Source organism: Tachyglossus aculeatus, chromosome 1 (genome assembly GCF_015852505.1).
Source record: "Tachyglossus aculeatus isolate mTacAcu1 chromosome 1, mTacAcu1.pri, whole genome shotgun sequence".
Taxonomy (NCBI): domain Eukaryota; kingdom Metazoa; phylum Chordata; class Mammalia; order Monotremata; family Tachyglossidae; genus Tachyglossus; species Tachyglossus aculeatus.
The window spans coordinates 155,380,502-155,405,957 of NC_052066.1; the positions used below are offsets into that span (position 1 = coordinate 155,380,502).

General features: G+C 45.3%; 1 protein-coding gene across 1 annotated transcript in view; it reads right to left on the bottom strand.

The window, feature by feature from the left end:
* CCDC197 (coiled-coil domain containing 197) overlaps positions 1 to 25,456 on the bottom strand; it is a 41,605-nt gene that overhangs the window by 12,003 nt on the left and 4,146 nt on the right. The window contains 6 exon segments of the mRNA XM_038746049.1: positions 320 to 402; positions 3,608 to 3,765; positions 6,508 to 6,684; positions 6,874 to 6,919; positions 16,792 to 16,893; positions 16,895 to 16,994. Of these exon segments, the coding sequence (XP_038601977.1) occupies positions 320 to 402; positions 3,608 to 3,765; positions 6,508 to 6,684; positions 6,874 to 6,919; positions 16,792 to 16,893; positions 16,895 to 16,994 (666 nt within the window).

The window sequence follows — 25,456 nt, forward strand, 5'->3', positions numbered from 1 at the left end:
GCTTCCCCCCATCAGCTTCAGTGCTGATCTAATCCGGTTTGCCTGGCCCTCTGTGTTCTTTGCAGACCATTCTAACCTGCTTGGCAATCAAGCAATCTTATTTATAGTGCTCCCACTGAGTCATATAAACATTAGAAAGGGAGTAAAGTGTGATTCCCTATCACTTTCCAAGGCCCAAAAGCAGGCACTCCCACAAAAGAGTCCTAGTGATAAGACCTATCATGTGCTAATAGCCATTGTCTGCTCTCATGGATTGCACTGAGTGAAAACGAATGCCAGTTCCCCAAGAGAGGCGGGATACTGTACTGAGTGAACTTACCCTCGGGCAATTGGTTGATGGTTTTCATCAGGTAATCTTCAAACATCTTGTTTTTGGCTACCTTTTTCTGCAGCTGCTTCTGCCTGCAGAAATACATCTGAACTTAGTCACTCTAAGAGCACTGATAAAATCTGAAAGGAAAGTTTCATTTGGAGACTAAAGCCAAAAAATGACTAAAGGAATAATGGCAAGTAAGAATAGTAATTGTAATATTTGCTAAGTGCTCACTATGTGCTGTTCTGTCCTAAGCACTGAGGCCAATACAGGATAATCTGGTTGGGGACAGTCCCTGTCCCGCACAAGGTTCGCAATCTAACAGGTGAGGAAATGGAGGCATAGAGGAGTCAAGTGAATGGTCCAAGGCCACACAACAGATTCATTCATTCATTCATTTAATCGTATTTATTGAGCGCTTACTGTGTGCAGAGCACTGTTCTAAGCGCTTGGGAAGTACAAGTTGGCAACATATAGAGAAGCCCAACAACGGGCTCACAGTCTAGAAGGGGGAGACAGACAACAAAACAAAACATGTGGTCAGGTGTCAAGTCATCAGAATAAATAGAAGTAAAGCTAGATGCACATCATTGACAAAATAAATAGAATAGTAAATATGGGTGATGGAACCAGGATTCGAAACCAGGTCTCCTGACTCCTCCCCCTGGGCTCTTCTCATTAGGCCACACTGCTTCTCTTTACCTTCAGTACATTTCAGTTCATATGACATATCCTTCCTGAAATAAAAAATGGAGGACAAAATGTCTGGTCATTCATTCATTCATTCATGTTTGCTGTGTGACCTTGGGGAAGTCACTTCACTTCTCCATGTCTCATCTGTAAAGTGGGGATTAAGAAGGTTCAACCCCATGAGGGACAAGAACTGTGCCCAGCTTGATTTGCTTATCTCTACCCCAGAGCTTAGTACAGTGCCTGGCACATAGTAAGTACTTAGGAAATACCATCGTTACTATTATTATTGTTGACTGAACACTTACTGTGTGCAACCACTATAGTAAGCACTTGGGAGAGTACAGTATAATGCAGTCATCCTTTCTGGATTGATAATTGCTTCGTAAACACTGATCTGCTAGCCATTATTAAGGTTTCTATTAACACTGGCTAAATCTATTGCCCGCTGGACCACAGCTACCCAGAGACCGTGATTTCTGTTTCATCTCATACACAACACCTTCAAGCACTCTTCATGCGCTCTCAAAGGTGGCAGCCCTTCATTTTAAGACCACATAGCCCACCCTCCACAGTCTTTCTCATTATTCTTGTTCCAGGCTCACAACGTGGTCTTGTAGAAACAACATGAGACCGAGAGCCAGGAGACCTGGGTCCTGGTCCTTACTCTGCCATCTGTCTGACGCCTGGACTTGGACAGTTTCTCCACACCTCCATTCCCTCCTCCATTCCTGATCTGTCTTCCCCTCTAGGCTGTAAGCTCATTGTGGGCAGGAAGTGTGTCTGTTATATTGTTATAGTGTACTCTCCCAAATGCTTAGTACAGTGCTCTGCACACAGTAAGCACTCAATAAACACGATTAACTGACTGATTGACAGACTGACCTTAATACAATGGAGAGGAGACACCTGCTCTTTCTTCCCCTTAGGCCATGAGCCCCACATGGGGCGGGATTGCCCTGCAGAGGGATTATCCTGAATATACCCCAGCATCCAGCATGGTGCTTGAGGGCTTAGCACCACAATTAATTAACTAACTGCTTTTTTAATTGATTAATTCTCCCTGTCAGTACCCTGTTTGGGCACATCTTTGCCCATCGTGACTCCAAGCCCTCTTGGGATAGGCCTGGTCATCGTAGGGAGGGCCTGGGCAACCCGACTTTCCATTAGATCTCTCTGTGCCCCCTGGGGAAATCAGCAGAACCAGACCCATTTGGGGACTATTCCATGGTCTGCATGGGAACTCTCGTTTAACAATAATAACAATAATAATAATGATGATAATAATAATAATAATAATGGTATTTGTTAAGTGCTTAATACATGCCAGGCACTGTACTAAGTGCTGCAGTGGATACAAGCAAATCAGGTTGGACACAGTCCCTGTCCCATGTGGGGCTCACAATCTCAATTCCCATTTTACGGATGAGGTAACTGAGGCCCAGAGAAGTGAAGTGACTTGCCCAAGGTCACACAGCAGACAAGTGGCGGAATTGGGATTAGAACCCATGACCTTCTGACACCCTGGCCCATGAACTTTCCACTATGATAACCGGTGTTCCTAATCCACCATCCGGAACCCTGAACAAGGCTGTCTCTGGCCTGAATGAGCCATTCATTATATCCTTAAAAGCCTGACATGCACAGCACCTGATCCAACTTTGTACAACCTTAATCCATGTCTCCCCATTCCTGAAGAACCTCCAGTGGTTGCCCATCCACCTCTGCATCAAACAGAAACTCCTTACCGTCGGCTTTAAGAAACTCAATCAGCTCCTGCTGAATTCATGCCACAACCCAGCCCACACACTACTTTAATGCCATTTTATTCACTGTACCTTGATCTCATCAACCTTCCTGCCCACCCCTGGCTCATGTTCTCCCTCTGGCCTAGAACTTCCTTCCAATTCATATCTGACAGATCACCACTCTAACCACCTTCAAAACCGTCCTAAAATCACATCTCCTCCTAGAGACCTTCCTCAACTAATCCCGTATTTCCCTTACTCACTCTCCCTGCTGTGTCACCCATGCATTTGTATCTATATCCTTTAAGCACTTAATAGTCACCCTACCCTCAGCCCTACAGCATTTATGTACATAGCCACTGAGCCAGAGAAACATCATGGCTCTGTGGAAAGAGCCCGGGCTTTGGAGTCAGAGGTCATGGGTTCAAATCCCAGATCCTCCAATTGTCAGCTGTGTGACTTTGAGCAAGTCACGTCACTTCTCTGGGCCTCAGGTACCTCATCTGTAGAATGGGGATTAAGACTGTGAGCCCCCCATGGGACAACCTGATCACCTTGTAACCTCCCCAGAGCTTAGAACAGTGCTTTGCACATAGTAAGTACTTAACAAATACCATTATTATTATTATAGCCATAATTTATTTTAATGTCTATCTCCCCTTTTGGATGGTAAGCTACTTATAGGCTACTGATTCCATTGCATTGTACTCTCCTAATCACTTAGTACAATGCTCTGCACATAGTAAGTGCTCAGTAAGTACCTCTGATTGATTAATCTTTCAAATACAGGGCTCAGGAAAGCCCCCTGGACCTGGCTCAGTCAGTGCTGGGGAAGGCAACTTTGAGAGAGGCGTACCTTATTTGAAGTCTTTCAAGTTCTTGAACCAATTCGTCTATCTCTCCCTGCTTTATTTCATTTTGTCTTGCTTCTGCCTGGCATTTCTGCATGACCCAGCTCCTTTTCAGGTCTCTGTCTTTCCGAAGCTTGTCCAACTGAAGTGTTCTCTCCTGGCTCTGGCACAAACAGAGGGCATATTTAATTATACCTCTTTGAGGTTGAGTAGGTCAAGGCCACCCACTGGGGAGATAGATGGAATTCAATTGCGAAAGGCACATTATTTTAGTATGACCAAAAGCCACTGTACTACCTGGGTCAGGATGGTACTGTAATAGACCAACTTTTTCCCTACATGCACCTCTTTTCACCCAACAAGTTACACAGTGCAGCCTAGTGGAAAGAACATGAGCCTGGGAATCAGAGGGCCTGGGTTCTAATCCAGATCTGTCACTTATCCGCTGTGTGACCTTAAGCAAGTCACCTAACTTCCCTGTGCCTCAGTGCCCTCATCTGTGAAATGGGAATTCCTACTCTTTTCTACTTAGACCATGTGCCCCACGTAGGACAGGGGCAGCGTCCAAACAGATTACCTTTTATCTACCCCAAAGCTTGGTACCTTGCTTGGCCTATAATAAGTGCTTAACAAGTACCATTATAAAAATAAAAGAAGAAAAACAAGACCGCCCACTTTCAGCGGCAGAAAATTATCTAAATGACCTCCCAGGAAATGAAGATCATTTAAAGTGTTCTAAAAGCTTGATGTTAATAATAATGATAATAATACGTGCCAAGCACTGGAGTAGATACAGGATAATCAGGTTGTCACATATGGGGCTCACACTTTAAATCCCCATCTTAAAGATGAGCTAACTGAGGCACAGAGAAGTTAAGTGACTTGCCCAAGGTCACACAACAGATGAGTGGTGAAGGTGGGATTAGAACCCACATCCTCTGACTCCCAAGCCTATGCTCTTTCCACTGAGCCACGCTGCTTCTCTAGTCATCCAACTGTACTGGAGGTGGTAAGGCCACTGTGGCAGGCCACATGGATAGACAATGGAAACTCTGGGGAGTCTAGCAAGAATGACAGGGCCCAAGAGAAGAGGAGGGCTGGGCTTCTGTTGCCATTGTTGGCTCTTCTGAATCTGTGCCATACTCAGCTCCCAGAAGTCATGGAGGCAGTTTCTCTAGTTGCCAGCTCAGGCTGCTGCTGTTGTTGCTCCCCCAGAGCAGCTTTGCTCCAGAAAACCTTTCCCAGTGGAGGGAGGGAAAGGGGGTGAAGGAAGTAGGGTGTGAGAGTGGTACATGGTTGGGGGTTGTGAGTTGGGGGATACATCACTTGAAACTTTGAGATCACAGCGATCCAGAATCTAGAAAAGGGTGAACCTTCCAGGGTTAGAGAACCAGTGAGAGTATTGCTTTGAACTTGGTCGCTACATACTTTCAGTTTAACTTACCAAATACAGAAAAATCTTTGGATTTCATGATGGCTAGGGATAGGGACTGTAACCCCAAAATAGCTATATGATAACAACTGTAGATGTGGCTATTCATGTTACTAAACTCTCTGTCAATTCACAATAGTAAGAAGAATTGTGGTCTCTATTAAGTGCTTACTATGTGCCAAGCACCATACTAAGTGCTGGGGTAACAATAATAAGGCATTTGTTAAGCGCATACTACGTGCAAAGCACCGTTCTAAGAGCTGGGGGGATACAAGGTGATCAGGTTGTCCCATGAGGGGCTCACAGTCTTAATCCCCACTTTAGATGAGGTAACTGAGGCCCAGAGAAGTTAAGTGACTTGCCCAAGGTCGCACAGTTGACAAGTGGCAGAGATGGGATTAGAACCCATGACCTCTGGCTCCCAAGCCCGGGATTTTTCCACTGAGCCAGGCTGCTTCTCTCAATACAAACAGATCACATGTAGTGCCTATCCCACCTGGGGCTCAGTGTTCTGAGATAATAATAATAATAATAATAATAATAATAATAATAATAATAATAATAATAATAGTATTTGTTAAGCGCTTACTATGTGTCATCATGGTACTTGTTAAGTGCTTATTATGTGCCAAGCACTGTTCTAAGCACTGGGGTAAATACAAGGTAATCAGGTTGTCCCACATAGGACTCACAGTCTTAATCCCCATTTTACAGAAGAGGGAACTAACTGAGGCACAGAGAAGTGAAGTTCATTATTCACTTTCATAAAACATTTTCCCGGAGACCCGATGCGAAAAGAGACAGCTCATTCAAAGAACATGAGATACTAATGGCCTTAACATAGGTCTGGCACAGTCAAATGGGAATTCCACTTGGGAGCTGGCTTGCTAGGCCACCATGAGGGCACCTGAGTTTCTTCTTCCTTAAATATGAAACCAATGGCATTTTACTCCCAACAGGAGGCACAGTTGTGCTGATAATAATAATAATAATAATAATAATAATAATAGCATTTATTAAGCGCTTACTATGTGCAAAGCACTGTTCTAAGCACTGGGGAGGTTACAAGGTGATCAGGTTATCCCACGGGGGGCTCACAGTCTTAGTCCCCATTTTACAGATGAGGTAACTGAGGCACATAGAAGTAAAGTGACTTGCCCAAAGTCACACAGCTGACACCTGGCAGGGCCGGGATTTGAACCCGTGACCTCTGACTCCCGAGCCCGTGCTCTTTCTACTGAGCCACACTGCTTCTCAGCCACACTGCTGATGGAATGCTTCACAGTTCACAGTGAAAAGTAGTACCTTTCCAGAGGTGAGGTCTGTGTGTATATGTGTTGGGGGGATTACACAGGTAGATATTGAAAGGTAAATATTGCTAAGAAAGAATATCATCTCAAGAACATAAATTCCCCAGGGGAGACTGGGTCCTTTTTCTCCCAAATGTCCACCCGGACAGGAAAGGATACTCACATCCTGTTGGCGCTTCTCCAGTTCTGCCCTTCTTTGTGCCATGGCCTCCATTCGACCTTGAAATTCCCGCCTTTTGCTGGCCAACTCCTCATTCATGTGGTGCACGTCGACCTGTGTCTTCAGGACCAGAGTTCTCTGGAGCGTATTGGCACTTGTCCGGAGAATTTTGCCAGGATCCTACAAAGCAAACAATTTTCAGGGATGTGGGACTCTTGTGACTTTCAATGTCCCCAGATACCAAGTCCATTTGGGCTATAAACAGACTAAGGAGGTGTAACCAAGTAGCAAGTAGCAGCAACTCGAAATTGAGAGAACAAATCCCACACTCCAAGAAAAATCAACTGGCCAAAGGCAAATGAATCTAACCTCTGAAATGATGGGGGTGAAGGCGATGTCTTCTTCCTCCTCTTCCCTGAAATCCAAAGAACAGATGGAAGGCAGAGCAGCAGAAAGACTAGGTGAAGGTGAGCCAACTGGAATCGAGCCAGCTCTCCTGAAATCAGGGGCTTTAGTAAGAATCCAAAGCGGGGCTGGGAACTGAAAATAGAAAACGAGTTAACACATCTAAGGACAGGCTTTGGGGGTGATGATGTGGAATGTCCAGAGGTCTTCTCAGCCAAGCCAGCTCACGCAGAGAGAGATCGCTGCCTATAATTCCAGCCTGAGGGACGGCTTCTGGTTTTTATTGTCAAATAAGGAGCAGAAAAATCTTCAGGAAATCAAGGATTTCACCTCCCTGGATCACTTGACAATATAGCAGTTGCAGCCTAATGGGTAGAACATGAGATTGGGAGTCAGAGGACTTGGGTTCTAATGCCAGCTCTGCCACTTGTCTGCTGTGTGACCTTGGGTAAGTCACTTAACTTCTCTGTGCCTCAGTTATCTCATCTGTAAAATGGGGATTAAGACTGTGAGCCACATGTAGGTTGTGGACTGTGTCCAACCTGATTAGGTTGTATCTACCCCAGCATATAGTACAGTGCCTGGCACATAATAAGAACTTAACAAATACCATTAAAAAAAATTAAACACCATTTTGTCCTACTCCAGACTCAGAGGCCTACAATCTTTGTCTTTTATTCCAGATTATTTGAAGGAAACCTTTCCTCCAAAGTCCCATTCCACTAAACAAGAGGCTCTATTATCCTGTTTTTACTATTGGCCAAAGCTGGGAAGATGTCCATGAATTGACTTGAGCCAGGAAAGGCTCGGGATTGGCGAACCCAGGATTCTGATTCCCAGCCTAGCCCGAAAATGTCTGTCTGGGGTGAAGCGTGAAGGCTTGTGTTCATCAGTGGTATTCATTTGAGCACTTACTATGTGCAGAGCACTGTACTGTTTGGGAGAGTACAAAACAACAGAGTTGGAACATGTTCCCACAATAAGCTTAGAGTCTAGAGGGGGAGACAGACATTAATATAACTATATGTTATTTATAATGTATAATTTAAATATATGTACATAAGTGTTGTGGGGGTGAGGGTGGAGCAAATATCAAATGTCCAAAGGTCACAGATCCTAATGCAAAGATGATGCAGAAGAGAGAGGGAGCTGGAGAAAAAAGGGCTTAAGCAGTGAAGGCCTCTTGGAGGACAAAAATCAGCCATTCAGATAAATTCATTCAATCGTATTTATTGAGCCCTTACTGTGTGCAGAGCACTGTACTAAGCACTTGGGAAGTCAGCGCTTAGAATGGTGCTTTACAAGTCGGCAACATATAGAGATGGTCCCTACCCAACAATGGGCTCACAGTCTAGAAGGGGGGGGTTCTAATCCCTGCTCTCCTACTGGTCGGCTGTGTAACCTTGATCACTTAAATTCTTGATGCGTCAGATTCCTCATCTGTAAAATGGGGATTAAATCTTACTCTCTTAAAATTGTGAGCCCCATGTGGGACAGACACTGTGTCCATCCTCATTCTCTCATTCTCTCGTATCTACCCCAGAACTTAGTACAATGCTTGGCACCCAGTAAGCACTTAACAAGTACCGTAATTATTATTATTCTTTTGTGACTCAAATGACTTCAGAGATAATTTCCCTGGATTTCTTTCCCTGTAGTTGTAAGAGGCTCTCCCATTTACACTCAGATTGTGGTCCTGATATACTTGAACAGGTATTGGGCCTGCTTTGTAATCTAGATCATGGTAATAAGAATAATCAGAGTATCTGTCAAGCGCTCGGGACAGTGTCTGATCCAACAGTATTTTATCAACCCCAGTGCTTAGCACAGGGCTTGATACAAGGTAAGCACTTAACAAATACTACAATTACCAAGCACTGTGTTAAACACTGGGGTAGATTCAATACAACCAGGTCAGGCACAGCCCCTGTCCCACTTGGGGCTTGTGGTCTGAAGGGGAGGGAGGATAGGTATTTAAATCCCACTTCACAGATGAGGAAGTGGAGGCAAAAATAAATTATGCAAATTGACCCAGATCATACAGCAGGCAAGTGGCAGAGTCATGCCCAAAGGCCCTCCTCCAAATTGCCTAGGAGAAGTGGCAAGAGTTGATAGGTCAACTGGAAAGATTTCTGATTCCATCCCCCTTGTGTCTTGCACATCTCTATAGGGGATGGTCTGGGGATGCCAAAGTGTGTGGCCTGGCAAATGTATTATGTGATTCCAAAGACTGAACATCAAGACTCAAATTTCAAGAGTGACTGCAGCTTTACAAAACTTTCCTTTTAGGGATAGAATGAAAAATATGCCCTTGTTTTCCGGGGGCCTGGCTTAAAAATGGATTTCATCTTCATTGAACATTTCCCAGTGGGAAAGTACTCAAAAATCAGTGCATCTTAAGAGCATGGGTGCATTGAGCTAGCTCAAGTCACATTGAAGAATAAGGCAGTTCTCAGCCAATGCAAAAGTTAGCAGTCCAGATTTCTCTGGCCAAGCCTAGTACATTTTACAGGATATTTTCCCTGCACTGACTCTACTCATTGTTAAACAGAAGCCATAACAAGTCAATTAATTCCTTTTGATTTGTAGGCATCTATTGAAGAAATGCAGTTGGGACAAGCAAAAAGGAGATTGAGAAAGAGGGTCGGTGCCTGACTCGATCTCTCGAGAGCCTTCATGCTGAGCGAACCCTTCAGAAAAATGTTAGGAAATTCCCTTTTCTCCTATCCATCTCTCTCCCTGATTTCCACAGTTCCCGGGGCTGTCACTGCACTAACCAGACACTTAGGGAAGCACACTGAACTAAAAATAAAATGCAGATGGGAACCCAAGGTCCTCCATTGCCCCCTCTTCTTTTTCTGTCACTGTATTAGATGAAGTGGCTTGGGGGTCAGAGATTTTTCTGAAACAGAGAAGCTGGTTCTTTTCCAGAGATCAATGAAAGCTTGAGCCCATCCTGAAGACAATCTTTCCCCAGCACACCGTCAAACAAAACCTCAGACAATAGAGCATCTCAGCTGAAAACTGGGAGTCCACTGCTGAGGACAGACCTAGCCAGAGCTGTCTTTGAGCAAAAGCTTCACAGGGAAAGAGAGATCAACCAATCAATCAATCAATTGTATTTATTGAGCGCTTACTGTGTTCAGAGCACTGTACTAAGCGCTTGGGAAGTACTAGTTGGCAACACATAGAGACAGTCCCTACCCAACAGTGGGCTCACAGTCTAAAAGGGGGAGACAGAGAACAAAACCAAACATACTAACAAAATAAAATAAATAGAATAGATATGTACAAGTAAAATAAATAAATAGAGTAATAAATATGTACAGACATATATACATATATACAGGTGCAGTGGGGAAGGGAAGGAGGTAAGATGGGGGATGGAGAGGGGGACGAGGGGGAGAGGAAAGAAGGGGCTCAGTCTGGGAAGGCCTCCTGGAGGAGGTGAGCTCTCAGTAGGGCCTTGAAGGGAGGAAGAGAACTAGCTTGGCGGATGGGCAGAGGGAGGGCATTCCAGGCCCGAGGAATGACGTGGGCCGGGGGTCGGTGGCGGGACAGGCGAGAACGAGGTACGGTGAGGAGATTAGCGGCAGAGGAGCGGAGGGTGCGGGGTGGGCTGGAGAAGGAGAGAAGGGAGGTGAGGTAGGAGGGGGCGAGGTGATGGACAGCCTTGAAGCCCAGGGTGAGGAGGAGGCAAGAGAGAAAACAGTGCCAGGAGCACCAAAAGACCCCAGGGTGTAACTTATTTGTGTGCCCAATGTGCCAGGGCTATGGACCCTACATTGACCTTTTCAGCCACACATGTGCTCCTGAACACAAAGGGCAACTGTGCAAATTCCTCTGCTCCAACTTTAGGCCATTTCACAGCCTCACCATCTGAGAAGGCTCACCTCATCTTTTTGGTGCAGCTTAGCTGTCTTCCTGGCCTCTCACAGCTGAGATTGGCAGCACACCAGGCTCTGCTGTTGCTGCTGCTGCTTTAGCCTCCAGCTGACCCTCTCCCACGGGTCAGAGGGAGTCCAGGTAACTGAAGCCCGGCTACTTTCCAGACGGTGACAGACATGAGGTTCCTTCTGAAGAAACTTCCTTCTATGCCATAGTGAGCGTGAAGAACCTGGGGTCAATTCGAGGTCAGGCAAGACACCTTCCCTTACTGGGAAAGAACCTTCCTTCCACTTCTTCAAAATCCTTTCCCCACTGCCCAGAAATAGCGTTTCCACCTTGTTTGAGCAACATCTTGTTGAGCTGCCTGAGGAGGGTTCCTAGAGGGTAAGGGCTATCTTCACAAAGAGGGCAATGGTTTAGGGTGGCCACCGATGGCCACTGAGGCTACCAGAAGGACAGAGGCGTGTGATGTCATGGCCAACAGGCTGGGCAGAAAGTGGAACATAACAATGTCCTATGTGCTAATTCCCCCTGAGCCTCAGGTATTTCTTTGGAGGACACCTTTGCCCTTCATACTAGCTCCAGAGTCTTGATAACCCTCTCCTGGGTCCTTCAAAACTTGAGTAATGGGAAACCCAGCAGCAGAAGCCGAGACAGGGGGACACTGGATGTTAAGACTGGAAGCATCGTGGCCTAGTGGAAAGGGCACAGGTTTGGGGGTCAGGAGACCTGGGTTCTAATCACGGCTCGGCTGCTTGCCCATTGGGTGGCCTTGGACAAGTTGCTGGACTTTTCTGGACCTCAGTTTCCTCATCTGTTCCCCTTTCCCATTAGACTGTAAATCCCATATAGGCCAGGGATCTGATTGTCTTCTATCTATCACAGCTCTTAGTAGAGCACTCAACACATGGTACATGCTTAACAGATACAATTATTATTATTTAAATGAACATAGACAATGAGGAATCATGCATCCTATCCACACTTAGCAGAGGACAGACCAGATGAAGATGAGACTGTCTGGTATAAAATTGACCTAATGTTCACCACACTACTCCACTACCTTTTTCTCACTTCATACACTACAGATGTTGGCTGAGCCAGGTAAAGGCTTTGGGGGGACCCGAGAGTTAAAACTGGGGAGAGAAGGAGAAGAATGAGGGAAGTAGGGAAAGGGAAGAATTAGGACAGTGGGGGAAATAAAGTGAATAGGGGAGAAGAGGGAAGTTCTTCTCCTCCCATTAATCAATCAATCAAATTTATTGAGTGCTTACTGTGTGCACAGCAGTGTCCTAAGTGCTTGGGAGAGTAATAACAATAATAATAATTGTGGAATTTGTTAAGTGCCTACTATGTGCCAGGCATTGTACTAAGTGCTGGGGTGGACACAAGCAAATTGGGTCGATAATAATAATAATATTTTTTAAGCTCTTACCGTATTCTTACTTTAAGCTCTTCTAGACTGTGAGCCCGTTGTTAGGGACCGTCTCTATATGTTGCCAACTTGTACTTCCCAAGCGCTTAGTACAGTGCTCTGCACACAGTAAGCACTCAATAAATACGACTGAATGAATGAATACAAGATAATCAGCTTGGAGCAGTCCCTGTCCCATATAGGAGTCACAGTCTTAATCCCCATTTTACAGATGAAGGAACTGAGGCACAGAGAAGTCAAGTGATTTGCCCAAGGTCACACAGCAGACAAGGAGCAAAACTGGAATTAGAACCCAGAGCCCATGGCTCCCAGGCCCAAGTTCTAGCCACTAGGATATGCTGCTTTTCAGTATAACAGAGTCAAACACAGACACAGTCCCTGACCCTCATCCCACTGCTGTGCCATTGCTGTTGCCACTGCCATTATCAGCAGCCTCGGTCCCTGGCCCAGAGCCAAGTCGGGGCTGTTGCCGCTCCAGCTGCGTCAGGTGAAGGGGGCAAGGATGACACGCAAATTCGTGAAGCATTCCATATTTTTCTATTTATTTTACTTGTACATATTTACTATTCTATTTATTTTATTTTGTTAATATGTTTTGTTCTGTTGTCTGTCTCCCCCTTCTAGACTGTGAGCCCGTTGTTGGGTAGGGACCGTCTCTATATGTTGCCAACTTGTACTTCCCAAGCGCTTAGTACAGTGCTCTGCACACAGTAAGTGCTCAATAAATACGACAATGAATAAATGAATGATGACCCCAACTTCAGAAGCTGCCTGGTGGCTGAGCAGATCAGCCCTGGGGGTGACAGAGATCATATGGTAGTTGCTGAGCTCGGTGCTCTGTGTTCATTCATTCATTCGAATGTATTTATTGAGCGCTTACTGTGTGCAGAGCACTGTACTAAGCACTTGGGAAGTACAAGTTGGCAACATATAGAGGCGGTCCCTACCCAACAACGGGCTCACAGTCTAGAAGGGGGAGACAGGCAACAAAACAAAACATGTAGACAGGTGTCAAAATCGTCAGAACAGATAGGATTAAAGCTAAATGCACATCATTAACAAAATAAATAGAATAGTAAATATGTACAAGTAAAATAAATAGAGTAATAAATCTGTACAAACGTATACAAGTGCTGTGGGGACGGGAAGGAGGTAGGGCAGGAGGGATGGGGAGGAGGAGAGGAAAAAGGGCTCAGGCGTTGACACCTGGGCCTCCTCCACCTAACAAGCTGTCTGGGAAGGCTGAGGGTGGGGTGGCATAGGCCCTCACCCGGCCCAAATAAGGTCAAGATTCAGTCCCTGAGTCCAGCATGGAGATATCTAGTCTGCAGGCAATAGACAACAAATCGAGTAATCTGTCAGTCAGTCAGTCAGTTGTATTTATTGAGCACTTACTGTGTGCAGAGCATGGTACTAAACACTTGGGAAAGTGTAACATAACAATATAACAGACACATTCCCTGCCCACAATGAGCTTACAGGCTAGAGGGGGAGAAAGACATTAATAAAAATAAATGAAATTACAGATATACATGCACACAAGATTTTGGCATAAAAAGTCACACAGTAGGCACTTTCTAAATGCTGACGATTTGTGGAAATGGCCCAAGTAGGCTGGCCCGTTGTTGGGTAGGGTCTGTCTCTATATGTTGCTAACTTGTACTTCCCAAGCACTTAGTACAGTGCTCTGCATACAGAAAGTGTTCAATAAATACAATTGAATGAATGAATACACACACACTATACATATATATATGTATAGTGTGTGTGTTTGTATTCATTCATTATATATATATTCATATTCGTATATTCATTCATTATATATATATTAGCTGTGGGACCAGGAAGGGGGGATGAATAAAGGGAGCAAGTCATGACAACGTAGAAGGAAGTGGGAGAAGAGGAAAGGGGGTCTTAGTCACGGAAGGCCTCTTGCAGGAGATATGTCTTCAATAAGGCTTTGAGGGAGGGGAGAGTAATTTTTTGTCAGACATGAAGAGGGAAAGCGTTCCAGGCCAGAGGCAGCTGTGGGTGAGAGGTTAGTGGCAAGATAGAAAAGATGGAGGTACAGTGAGAAGGTTAGCATTAGAAGAGCCAGGTGTGTGGGTTGGGCTGTAGTAGGAGAGCAGCGAGGTGAGGTAGGAGGGGGTAAGGTCCCCTTCTGGTTCCTAAAAGCCGTACAAGATTCCCAGCTGCTCACCCTGACCAACAGGCAGGGTGGGGTCCTCTCCTGCTTCCTTGGAACTGGGGTCCTCTCCCCTCCATGGAGGTGGAGTTCCTTCCCCCTTCCCCTTTCTCCTTTGACCCGTGCTTCGTTGCTCAAGGCCTATTCAACCTCTGTGCCACTGATGACTGGGCCGGGGGGAGCCAGCTCTACCAAGCCTCTGGGGGGTACCACTCTGCCCCAACATGTGTTGTCACTATGCATTTGAGCTAGGGCTCTTCATCAGACTACATGGGTCCGTTGGGATGCAGTGCGCTGCCGAGTCAGAAGAGTCGGTCAATCAATCGGTCAGAGTGGCTTAGTGGAAAGAGCCCGGGTTTGGGATTCAGAGGTCATGGGTTCTGATCCTGGCTCTGCCACTTGTCAGCTCTGTGACCGTGGGCAAGTCACTTAACTCCTCCGTACCTCAGTTACCTCATCTGTAAAATGGGGATGAAGACTGTGAGCCCCACGTGGGACAAGCTGATTACCTTGTATCTACCCCAGCACTTAGAACAGTGCTTGACACATAGTAGGTGCTTAACAAATACCAACATTATTATTATTAACTCTCTAGACATGCACGCAAGCGTGCGCATGCGCGTGTGCGCGCGCACACACACACACACACACACACACACACACACACACAATTAGGTTGCTCCTGGCTTGCAGTTTACCAAGCAGATGAAGTTACTGGTGGCATTCCCAGGGACACTTCATTCTCTTCTCCATGCACATTGGCCACAAGGCTGGTGAGTCTGTGTTCATTCAGCCTGTGGGCCAGGCTACTTGGGCCATTTCCACAAATTGTTAGCATTTAGAGAGTGCCTACTGTATGACTTTTATATGCCAAATTCTTGTGTGCATTTGGCAATGTGCTACACCCCTGCCCAACACCTACTTCCTTGTTCCATCAACCACCCTCGGGGAAATGCGATGGGCAGGGAGAGGATAGTGTGAGTGGCACAGAGTCACATCAATTCTTTGTCCCGAAGCCTTCATGGCTAAACTGAGGCTTGACTGTTACTCATGATGGGGTACTCCATCCACTGTACTAAGAGTTTTGGAGAGTACAGATTGAAGGCTGGGCCTCTGCCCTGAAGGAATTTATCACCTAAGCCCTAAACTGCTCCATGGCCATCTTTTTTTATGGTACGGTATGGTTAAGCGCTTACTACGTGTCATGTATTGTTCTAAGCACTGGAGCTGATATAAATTAATCAGGTTGGACACAATCTCTGCCCCACATGGGGCTTACAGTCTAAGTAGGAGGGAATCCCCATTTTATAGTTGAGGAAACTGAGGCATAGAGAAGTTAAATAATTTCCCACAATCACACAGCAAGCAATTGGCAGAGCCTGTATTAGAACACAAATCCTCTGATTCCCAGGCCCATGTTCTTTCCACTAGGCCACACTGCTTATTAAAAAACTTGCCAAAAGCTTTCCACACGCTCACGCTGAGCAATTTATATCAAGGAACTGCTGCCTTCACTTATCTTTCTGCTTGTGCAACATCTTGAGTAGAGAACAGATTGACAAGAGCCCACTGGGCTGGTAAATTTGAAGATCTTATTTGGAAGGTCGGTGTAGAATGCATTCAGGAAATATCATCTGTCATTATTGCTAGGTTTTAAATAGTCTTATAAGCCATCCCAGGAAGGCTTCTAGTCAAAGCAGAGCCTGTCTGTTAACAGCAGTTATCCTGGATAGTCTAGGAAAATCTCCGTTGAAAATTTCTACACTTCTTCCTCTCGTCAACTTCTGATGCTCACTCCAACTCAATCTAAGCACATAGTAATTGTCAACTTTCGATGCTCACTCCAACTTGAACTAAGCACACAATAATTATTATTGAAGTCTCACTGTCCATTATTCACTTTGATCTATTCATAGAACAGCACCACATTATTGTCTTGGGCTTTTGCCTCAATATATGATGATTACTTTTTGGTAATTTGTGGTTCATCTTGGTGAAATCGAGATACAAACTATAAAAGGATCATTACCCATCTGTTTCCCGAGGGCTATCTCCTATGTGCTGAATAATTCCCTGGCTTAATGTTCATAAATAACTTTAAAATGGTTTGAGTTTCAACGCTCGCTTTTCAAAAGCACTTGGTCAAATGCCCCATGTATTTCAAAAGCAAGTTACTGTGGGATTGAAAGACAAGACACTCCCCTAGAGCTAGTTATGAAATGATATTTTGTTTCAATGGCTATAAATGCTGAAAAACCAAGTTTCCATACGAAAGCTCTTTAAGTAGCCAGCTTAAGAACACTTCTCTTTAATTCCAGATATAAATTTCAGGGGGCCAAACCAAACAGGTAACAGAATGGGGAAAATCACCTACCTGTGTTCCTCTAACTGAGTCACAAACACATTTTTCCTCCTGTTCTCCAGCTGCAGGCGGTCCCTCTTCCCCAGCTCGCTTTGCCTCTTGAAAGATTCCATGTTTCTCCGGATGAATTTTACAGCAGGCGGGCTGATTCCCTTCTCCTCCCTGCCCTGAATGTCTTGAATTTAGACTACCAGGAGGGGAAGGGAACTGAGTCACTGTCAGAAAAAATGAGAGTCATGTAAGACCCTCGACTGACCCCCTCCCCACCCCTCCTTTGCCCTCCTCGCAAAAGCCCACATCTCCCCCTACCATTTAAAATGACATTCCTTAGGCTGGTGGCCAGCTTACCTCACTGTAGTAATAATGTTCCCCTCACTGACTTTAAGAACTAGAAAATGCCAGCAGAGCTAGGGCGTAGGCCAGGGGAAGGTAAAGAGAAAGAAGCAGTGGACTGTTGCTATGGGCAACTTTTATGTCCAGATGGCTTTCCCCCAATGGACGCAGCGTTACTGTAGTAACCTCCAAGCCTGCATTCAAGAAAGGACATTTAGGAGACAGACTGGCCAAGTGCAAAGGATGGGGCAGGACAGGTCCGGCTGTGTCTGTTTTTCTAACAGAAAGAGCTCAGGTCGGCCAGGACTGCCTGCAACCTCGGCGACAGGATCCGATAGCATCGAGGAGGCCCATTTTCTAGGAATTTGCCATCTGACTCCCCATTAAAGTCAACCTGGGCTGAAACCGGATATTAACAGATCACAATTCTTTGGTCCTAAAACAATGCAGGAAAACGATTTCTGACTGATTTGAAATTGCAGAAAATTAAAGTAGGGTGGGAGATGGGGAGGGAGAGTAGTGTTCTCATAGGGCTACATTTTCCTTTCCCCCAAGTTTCTCTTCCAAATGTGGTATTGTTTCTTCCTGAGGGGTGACAGCAAGGCCGTTAGGAACCCCGGTCAACTGGTCACGAATCCCTCGCCTAACTGAATCATGTGGAGACATAATAACAGGACTCCAGGAAAAGTAGGATTTGATGAAGAAGGATGAAGGATTTGTTGTTTGAGAGTGGGCCTTTAGCCACGATCCTGTGTATCACCTCACCCAGTGACAGCCTTTGGGGTAAGGAGTTGTATAACCTACCTATTTCTTTGTCCACCACCTCCATCTTCAACACCCCCTCCTGCCCAGCCCCACAACCATCACCACCATTTCCTTTCCTCTTTTTATCTAGTCCTTTGGCTGTTTCTGGCTCTTATTGAGTGTTGAAGGCACTTAGAGCTATTCGGTATTTTCAGGAAATTTCACAATCCCACTTATCTATCATTCCTCCCCACAGCCTAGGAGTAGACAAGCTTTATCAGGGACAGCTTAGGCTGAAAAAGCCTCAGGCCCAGCCGTGGTTGCTCCAAGCATCAATATTTCACTCCAGCCACAAAGGAAACTCTGAAGTTCAAATGCACCCTTTTTCTTGTCCCACACGGGCTGAAAGAATTTATTTTAGAAACGAGAGCTCTTGTTTAAATGGAACTTGGCTTTCCAAAATCAACACGATCCAGCAACTCAATTTTAAGTTGAGAGCACAGAGGATTTCCCGTGTTACATGGAACAAATTCCAGCTTTCCCAGCACCCAGTACCTTCGGTATGAGAAGGGCAGAATATTTCAGTCCCGAGGGACTGAGGCGGTGACAGTGAGGCTTAGAGTTGATTTGATTTTCAGTTCCTGGAACGCCTATCGCTTGCTTTTCTTCAACTCCCCAACTTCCCATCTGGTTCTACAAATCTGGCTGCTGGAGATGGCAGACCTATTAGACCCTCTCTTCTCAGTCTGTTCCCTTGGGGAACAATCAGAGAATCCATCAGTAGCATTTATTGAGCGCTTACTGTGTGCAGAACAGAGTACTAAGCACTTGGGAGAGTACAATATAACAGAGTTGGTAGACGCTTTCCCTGCCCAAAAAAGTTTACAGTCTAGAAGGGATCCAAGGATGATGATTATGAAAATAGTGATGATAATGATGATGAAGATGATGGTATTTGTTAAGCACTTCCTACGTGTCAAGCACTGAATTAAGCACTGGGGTAAATACAAGATAATCAACTTGGTCACAGTCCCTGACCCACATTGGGCTCACAGTGTAAGGGGAAGGGAGGACAAGTATTGAATCCACATTTTACAGTTGAGGAAACTAAGGCACAGAGGAGAAAAGTGACTTGTCCAAGCTCTCCCAGCAAGCAACCGGTGGGGTGATCAGTCCATCAATCAATTATATTTATTGAACACTTACCGTGTGCAGAGTACTACACTAAGTGCTTGGAAGTGTACAATATAACAGAGTCGGTAGACACATTCCCTACCCACAATGAGCTTATAGTCTAGAGGGTGAGACAGATATTAAAATAAGTAAATGAATTATGTATTTGTACATAAATGCTGTGGATCCAAGGGAGGGCTGAATAAAGCAACAGCAACGTGGCTCAGTGGAAAGAGCCCGGGCTTGGAAGTCAGAGGTCATGGGTTCTAATCCCGGCTCTGCCACAGGTCAGCTGTGTGACCTTGGGCAAGTCACTTAACTTCTCTGTGCCTCAGTTACCTTGTCTGTAAAATGGGGATTAAGACTGTAAGCCCCACATGGGACAACCTAATTACCTTGTATCTCCCCCAGCACATAGAACAGTGCTTGGCACATAGTAAGTGCTTAACAAATACCATCATTATTATTATTAAAGAGAGCAAATCCAAATGCAAGGGTAATGCAGAAAGGAGTGGTAGATAAAGAAATCAGGGCTTAGTCAGGGAAGGCGTCTTGGAGGAGATGTGCCTTCAGTAAGGCTTTGAAGGTGGGGAAAGTGATTGTCTGTAAGATATGAAGAGGAAGGGTGTTCCAGCCAGAGGCAGGATATGGGTGAGAAATTGGCAGCAATTTAGACAAGATTGAAGTAGAGTGAGTAGTTGGGATTAGAGGAGTCAAGTATGCAGAGGTGGGTTGTGGTAGAATAGCAGCAAGGTAGAGTAGGAGGGGGTAAGGTGATTGAGTGCTTTAAAGCCGATGGTAAGGAGTTTCTGTTTGATGCGGAGGTGGAGGGACAACCACAGGAGGTTCTTGAGGAATGGGGAAACATGGATTGAATGTTTTTGTAGAAAAATGATGTTGGCAACAGAGTGAAGTATGAACTAGAGCAAGGAGAGACAGGAGGCAGGGAGGTCAGCAAGGAGGTTGTTACAGTAATCAAGGCAGGATAGGATAAGTGCTTGGATTAACATGGTAGAAGTTTGGAGAGGAAAGGATTTTAGCGACGTTATGAAGGTAGAACCAACAGGGTTTAATGACAGATTGAATATGTGGGTTGAATGAGAGAAATGAATCAAGGATAACGACAAGGATATGGGCTTGTGAGCCAGGTAGGGTGGTGGAGCTGTTAAGACTGACAGGAAAATCATGGGGAGGACAGGGTTTGGGTGGGAAGATAAGAAGTTCTATTTTGGACATGTTAAGTTTGGGGTGTTGTTTGGACATCCAAGTAGAGATGTCTTGAAAGCAGGAAGAAATCTGAGACTGCAGAGAAAGAGAGCCGTCACATCCAAGCCGTCACCAAAACTGCCGGTCTCAGCTCCGCAACATTGCCAAGATCCGCCCTTTCCTCTCCATTCATACCACTACCCTGCTCATTCAAGCTCTCATCCTATCCCGTCTGGACTACTGCATCAGCCTTCTCTCTGATCTCCCATCCTCGTGTCTCTCTCCACTTGAATCCATACTTCATGCTGCTGCCCGGATTATCTTTGTCCAGAAACACTCTGGGCATATTACTCCCCTCCTCAAAAACCTCCAGTGGCTACCAATCAATCTGCGCATCAGGCAGAAACTCCTCACCCTGGGCTTCAAGGCTGTCCATCACCTCGCCCCATCCTACCTCACCTCCCTTCTCTCCTTCTCCAGCCCAGCCCGCACCCTCCGCTCCTCCGCCGCTAATCTCCTCACCGGGCCTAGTTCTCGCCTGTCCCGCCATCGACCCCCGGCCCACGTCATCCCCCGGGCCTGGAATGCCCCCAATCCCTCTGCCCATCCGCCAAGCTCGCTCTCTTCCTCCCTTCAAGGCCCTACTGAGAGCTCACCTCCTCCAGGAGGCCTTCCCAGACTGAGCCCCTTCCTTCCTCTCCCCCTCATCCCCTTCTCCATCCCCCACATTTTACGTCCTTCCCTTCCCCACAGCACCTGTATATATGTATATATGTTTGTACATGTTTATTACTCTATTTATTTATTTATTTATTTTATCTGTACATATCTGTTCTATTTATTTTATTTTGTTAGTATGTTTGTCTCCCCCTTTTAGACTGTGAGCCCACTGTTGGGTAGGGACTGTCTCTATATGTTGCCAATTTGTACTTCCCAAGGGCTTAGTACAGTGCTCTGCACATAGTAAGCGCTCAATAAATGCGATTGATGATGATGATGATGATGAGAGAGATCAGGATTGGAGATGTAGATCAGAGCTGGAATATAAACCCTAGTCCTCTGACTCCCAGATCCGTGATCTCTGTGTGTGTGTGTGTGTGTGTGTGTCTGTGTCTGTGTCTGTGTAGTATTTGTTAAGCAATTACTATATGTCAAGAACTGTTCTAAGTGTTGGGGCAGATACAAGTCAGTCTGATGGGACACATTCCCTATTCCATGTAGGGCTCACAGTCCAAGTAGATCAAGAACAGGTGTTCAAGCCCCATTATACAGACAAGGGAAATATAGCAGAAAGAAGTTAAGTGACATGCCCAAGGCATCATAGCAGGCAACTAGCAGAGTTAGGTTTAGAACCCAAGTCCTCTGACTCTCAGGCCTGTGCTCTTTCCACTAGGCCACTGCTTCTGTTTCATAAATCTACCCTTTACTCCTCAGCTAATGTCCCCAAACCTTCACTGGGTCAAGGGACCCATTGTTTTTGGCTCATAGCTTACTTCAAGATCCTACTTCTCTCCCTCCAGAACATGTCCTCCTATCCTTTACCTTTCTCCCCTCCTCTTCCAGCCCTCCCAGTTCTTCAGCTTTTCCTGGGAGACATCTTCCAGACTGGAAAATTCCTACAAGTACTAGTAACCATAGTGGTAGTAGTCTATTGTTCTCATTTCTCTCTTCCAACCTCTCATCCACACCTTCCCTTCTGCCTGGAGTTCTCTAACCCTTCACAGCAAGCAGACTGCTGCTCTCTCTGCTCATAACTGTATTTTATTTATTTATATCCTATCTTTAATTTATTTATTTATATTAATGTCTGTCTCTCCCTCTAGACAGTAAGCTCATTGTGGGCAAGGAATGTGTCTTTTGATTGTTATATTGTATTCTCCCAAGAGCTTAGACCAGTGCACAGCACCGAGTAATCACTCAATACATTTGATTGAATGAACGAATGAATGAACTCAGCAATCTCCTGAAATCTCATCTCCTCCAGGAGGCCTGCCCTATTTCATCTCTCATCTCACCACCCTATTTCCCTCCAGAATCGCATCACCTTTACACTTTAGCCCTCATCTCCTAAACCCTTACCTACTCCAACCCCTATCTCCTCACCACTTATGTCAATATTTTTAAACTCTTTTTCTTCTCCCTGTCTGTAATTTGGTTTTTGTCTGTCTCCTTTGCAAGACTGTAAACTCTGTGAGGGTGAGGATCATGTCTACTAACTCTATTGTTCCCTCCCAAGCTCTTTGTATGGTGATCTGCTCATGGTAAGTGCTCAAACAGTACTACTGAATACATGAGTAGGAGTAACAGTATTTATTAAATGCCAACTATGCTCAAATCACTGAACTAGGTAAGCTGCTTGGCCTAGTGGAAAAAGCCTGCACCTGAGAGTCAGAGGACCTGGGTTCTAATCCTAGTTCTGCCACTTGCCTGCTGTGTAACCTTGGGCAAGTCACTTAATGTCTCTGTGTCTCAGTTTCTTCAATTGAAAAATATGGATTCAATACCTGTTCTCTCTATTATTTAGACTGTGAGCACCACGTGGGACAGGTACTTTGTCTGACCTGATTAACTTGTATCTACCCCGGCACTTAAAACAGTGTTAAAGATATAATAAGTGCTTAACACATGCCATTAAAAAACAATCTAAGTAAAATTTGGAAAGAAATACAAGAATGAGAATTAGACATAGCTCCTGGCCTTCCAGGGCTCACAATCTAAGAACAAAGGGCGGAAAGATACTAAAAGCACAAAAAAAAAGATAAGAGGGGGATGTCCATATACAAAAGAGGAGCAATAGGACTCTGTAGCTAGAGGAGTAGAGACTCCAGATGGCTCAGTCTCCAACAGTCACAGCAGCCCCAGATGTGGACACCACAGAGGGTGGACACCAGTGGAGGAGGACATGGGAGGACAGGCCTGGGCCCTGGGGGGCTGCAGGGTCCCAACATTCTTGAAGTTGAGAAAGCTTCACATTGCTTCTGGAGCTGAGGCTAATGGGAAATTTCAGTGCTGTGGGGACCGGGAAGCAGGCTCCAGTGATGTGGTGCTAAAAGAGCTCTGCTGGGGCCTTGCCCTCCCACTGCTTCCTCTCCCTTCCTGAGTTGGAACAGAGGCGGATGAAATGTCCAGATGGGATGGGGCCTGGGCAGCTTTTCTCTCAGGCCACAGACCTCCAAGTTCTGGTGGGTGGGGTGGATCGGCAGATTCTGGGAATCTCTGATGAACCTGAACCCCACTGGGCTAAGGTGAAGCGTTGCGGAAGGATGGATAAAATTAATGAATGGGGTGGAAAGTAGGTCCCTAGATGTAAGTCTGGAGAAATTTGGTTCGTTTGGCCAGGAGAGAGAGCTCAGTGTGCTCAGCCACAGTCGGCATTCAATAAACGTGACCGGTGGATTGAGAGACATGGCTGAGGGGGAGTCTGATCACTATCTTTAAATGAAAGGAAGATTTCTATGAGAATTATGCTGGCCACCCTATAGCCATAAATGATTGGATGACTGTACAAGTGAATTGGTCTGACAAGAAAGCAAGACAGATCACTGTCAGGCAGGAAAATAGACAGGATTGGCCAAGCCTGGTAGGCTCCACCCTTAGATACCTTAAAGACCAGCCCTCCATCGTTTTCATTCAATCATTTATTCATTCATTCAATTGTATTTATTGAGCACTTACTGTGTGCAGTGCACTGTACTAAGTGCTTGAGAGAGTACAAAATAAGATACATTCCCTGACCACAATGAGCTTACAGTTTAGAGGGGAAGACAGACATTAATATAAATAAATGAATACATAAATTACAGATATGTACATAAATCCTGCGGGGCTGGGAGGGGGGATGAATAAAGGGAGCAAGTCAGGGTGACTGAGAAGGGAGTGGGAGAAGAGGAAAGGAGGGCTTAGTCAGGGAAGGCTTCTTGGAGGAGATGTGCCTTTACTAAGACTTTGAAGGGGAGGAGAGGAATTGTCATATTTTAGCAAGGACGGTGTTCCAGGTCAGAGGCATGACATGGGTGAGGGGGCAGCGGTAAGATAGATGTGAATGAGGAACAGTGAGAAAGTTAGCATTAGAAGGTTAACATTGTTTATTCACTCACCTGTCAGAAAGCAGGGAGCTAGTGTAAACTCTTTATGATCAGGGAAAATGTCTGCTGATTCTGCTGTATTTTACTCCCCAAGCCCTTAGTACAGTGCTCTTCACATAGTAAGCACTCAATAAATACCATTAATTGATTGATTGATCCGGTGACCTCTCAATGGACCTTCTAGCTCTAGAATGACAGAATTCTATCATTTTAGATTTGATTGTTTCGAATACAATAAAACTTATTAAAGATTAACTGGACAAGTAACTACTTTGCATCAGCAGACAGAAAATCCAGGCTCTGCCACTTGTCTTCTGTGTGGCCTTGGGCAAGTCACTTAACTTCTCTGTGCCTCTGTTACCACATTTGTAAAATGGAGATTAATACTGTGAGCCCCATGTGGGGCGTGGACTGTGTCTAACATGATTAGCTTGTATCTACCTTAATGCTTAAGTACAGTGCCTAGCAAATAGTAAGTGCGTAATAAATGCCATTACAATTTTTTAAAGGCTGGATATTGCCTCCCTCCTCCACTATTAGAAACATTCAAACAGTTAAACTACGCCATACCACCCCAGCAAATAAAAATCACCCCAAAACCCTACACCAATGCAATAGGAATGTAATGCTCTCCTCAGGGAGCATCTGACTCTTTTTTAACTAAGATCTTTTTTTTAAATCCAAAAATCAACAATGAAGCACTGTGGCCTCATGGAAAGACTGCAAGCCTTGGGGACAAGAGACCCGGGTTCTCACCCGTGTCTGCTACTTGCCTCTACATGACCTTGGGCAAGTTACTAATTCTTCTGTGCCTCAGTTTCCTTTTCTGTCAAATGGGGAGTCCAGTTCAAGTGGAACAGGGATCATGTTCAACCTGATCATCTTGTATCTGCCCCAGTTATTAGTACAGTGCTTGGCACGTGGTAAGCACTTAGCCAAAATTGCAATTACTGTTATTATCATAACCAGCGAGAGAGTCTCCCAGAATTAGTTTCTTCAGCATTAGCACACTTGGCGACCTACCCTGCCTGGTGAGTCTTGATAGATAAGCACTATTTGTATGGTGAGGGCAAGGACAACCTAAAGGACAAGAACAAGGAACCAAGTGCCAAAGTTCAAAAAGACCAAAGTTCACA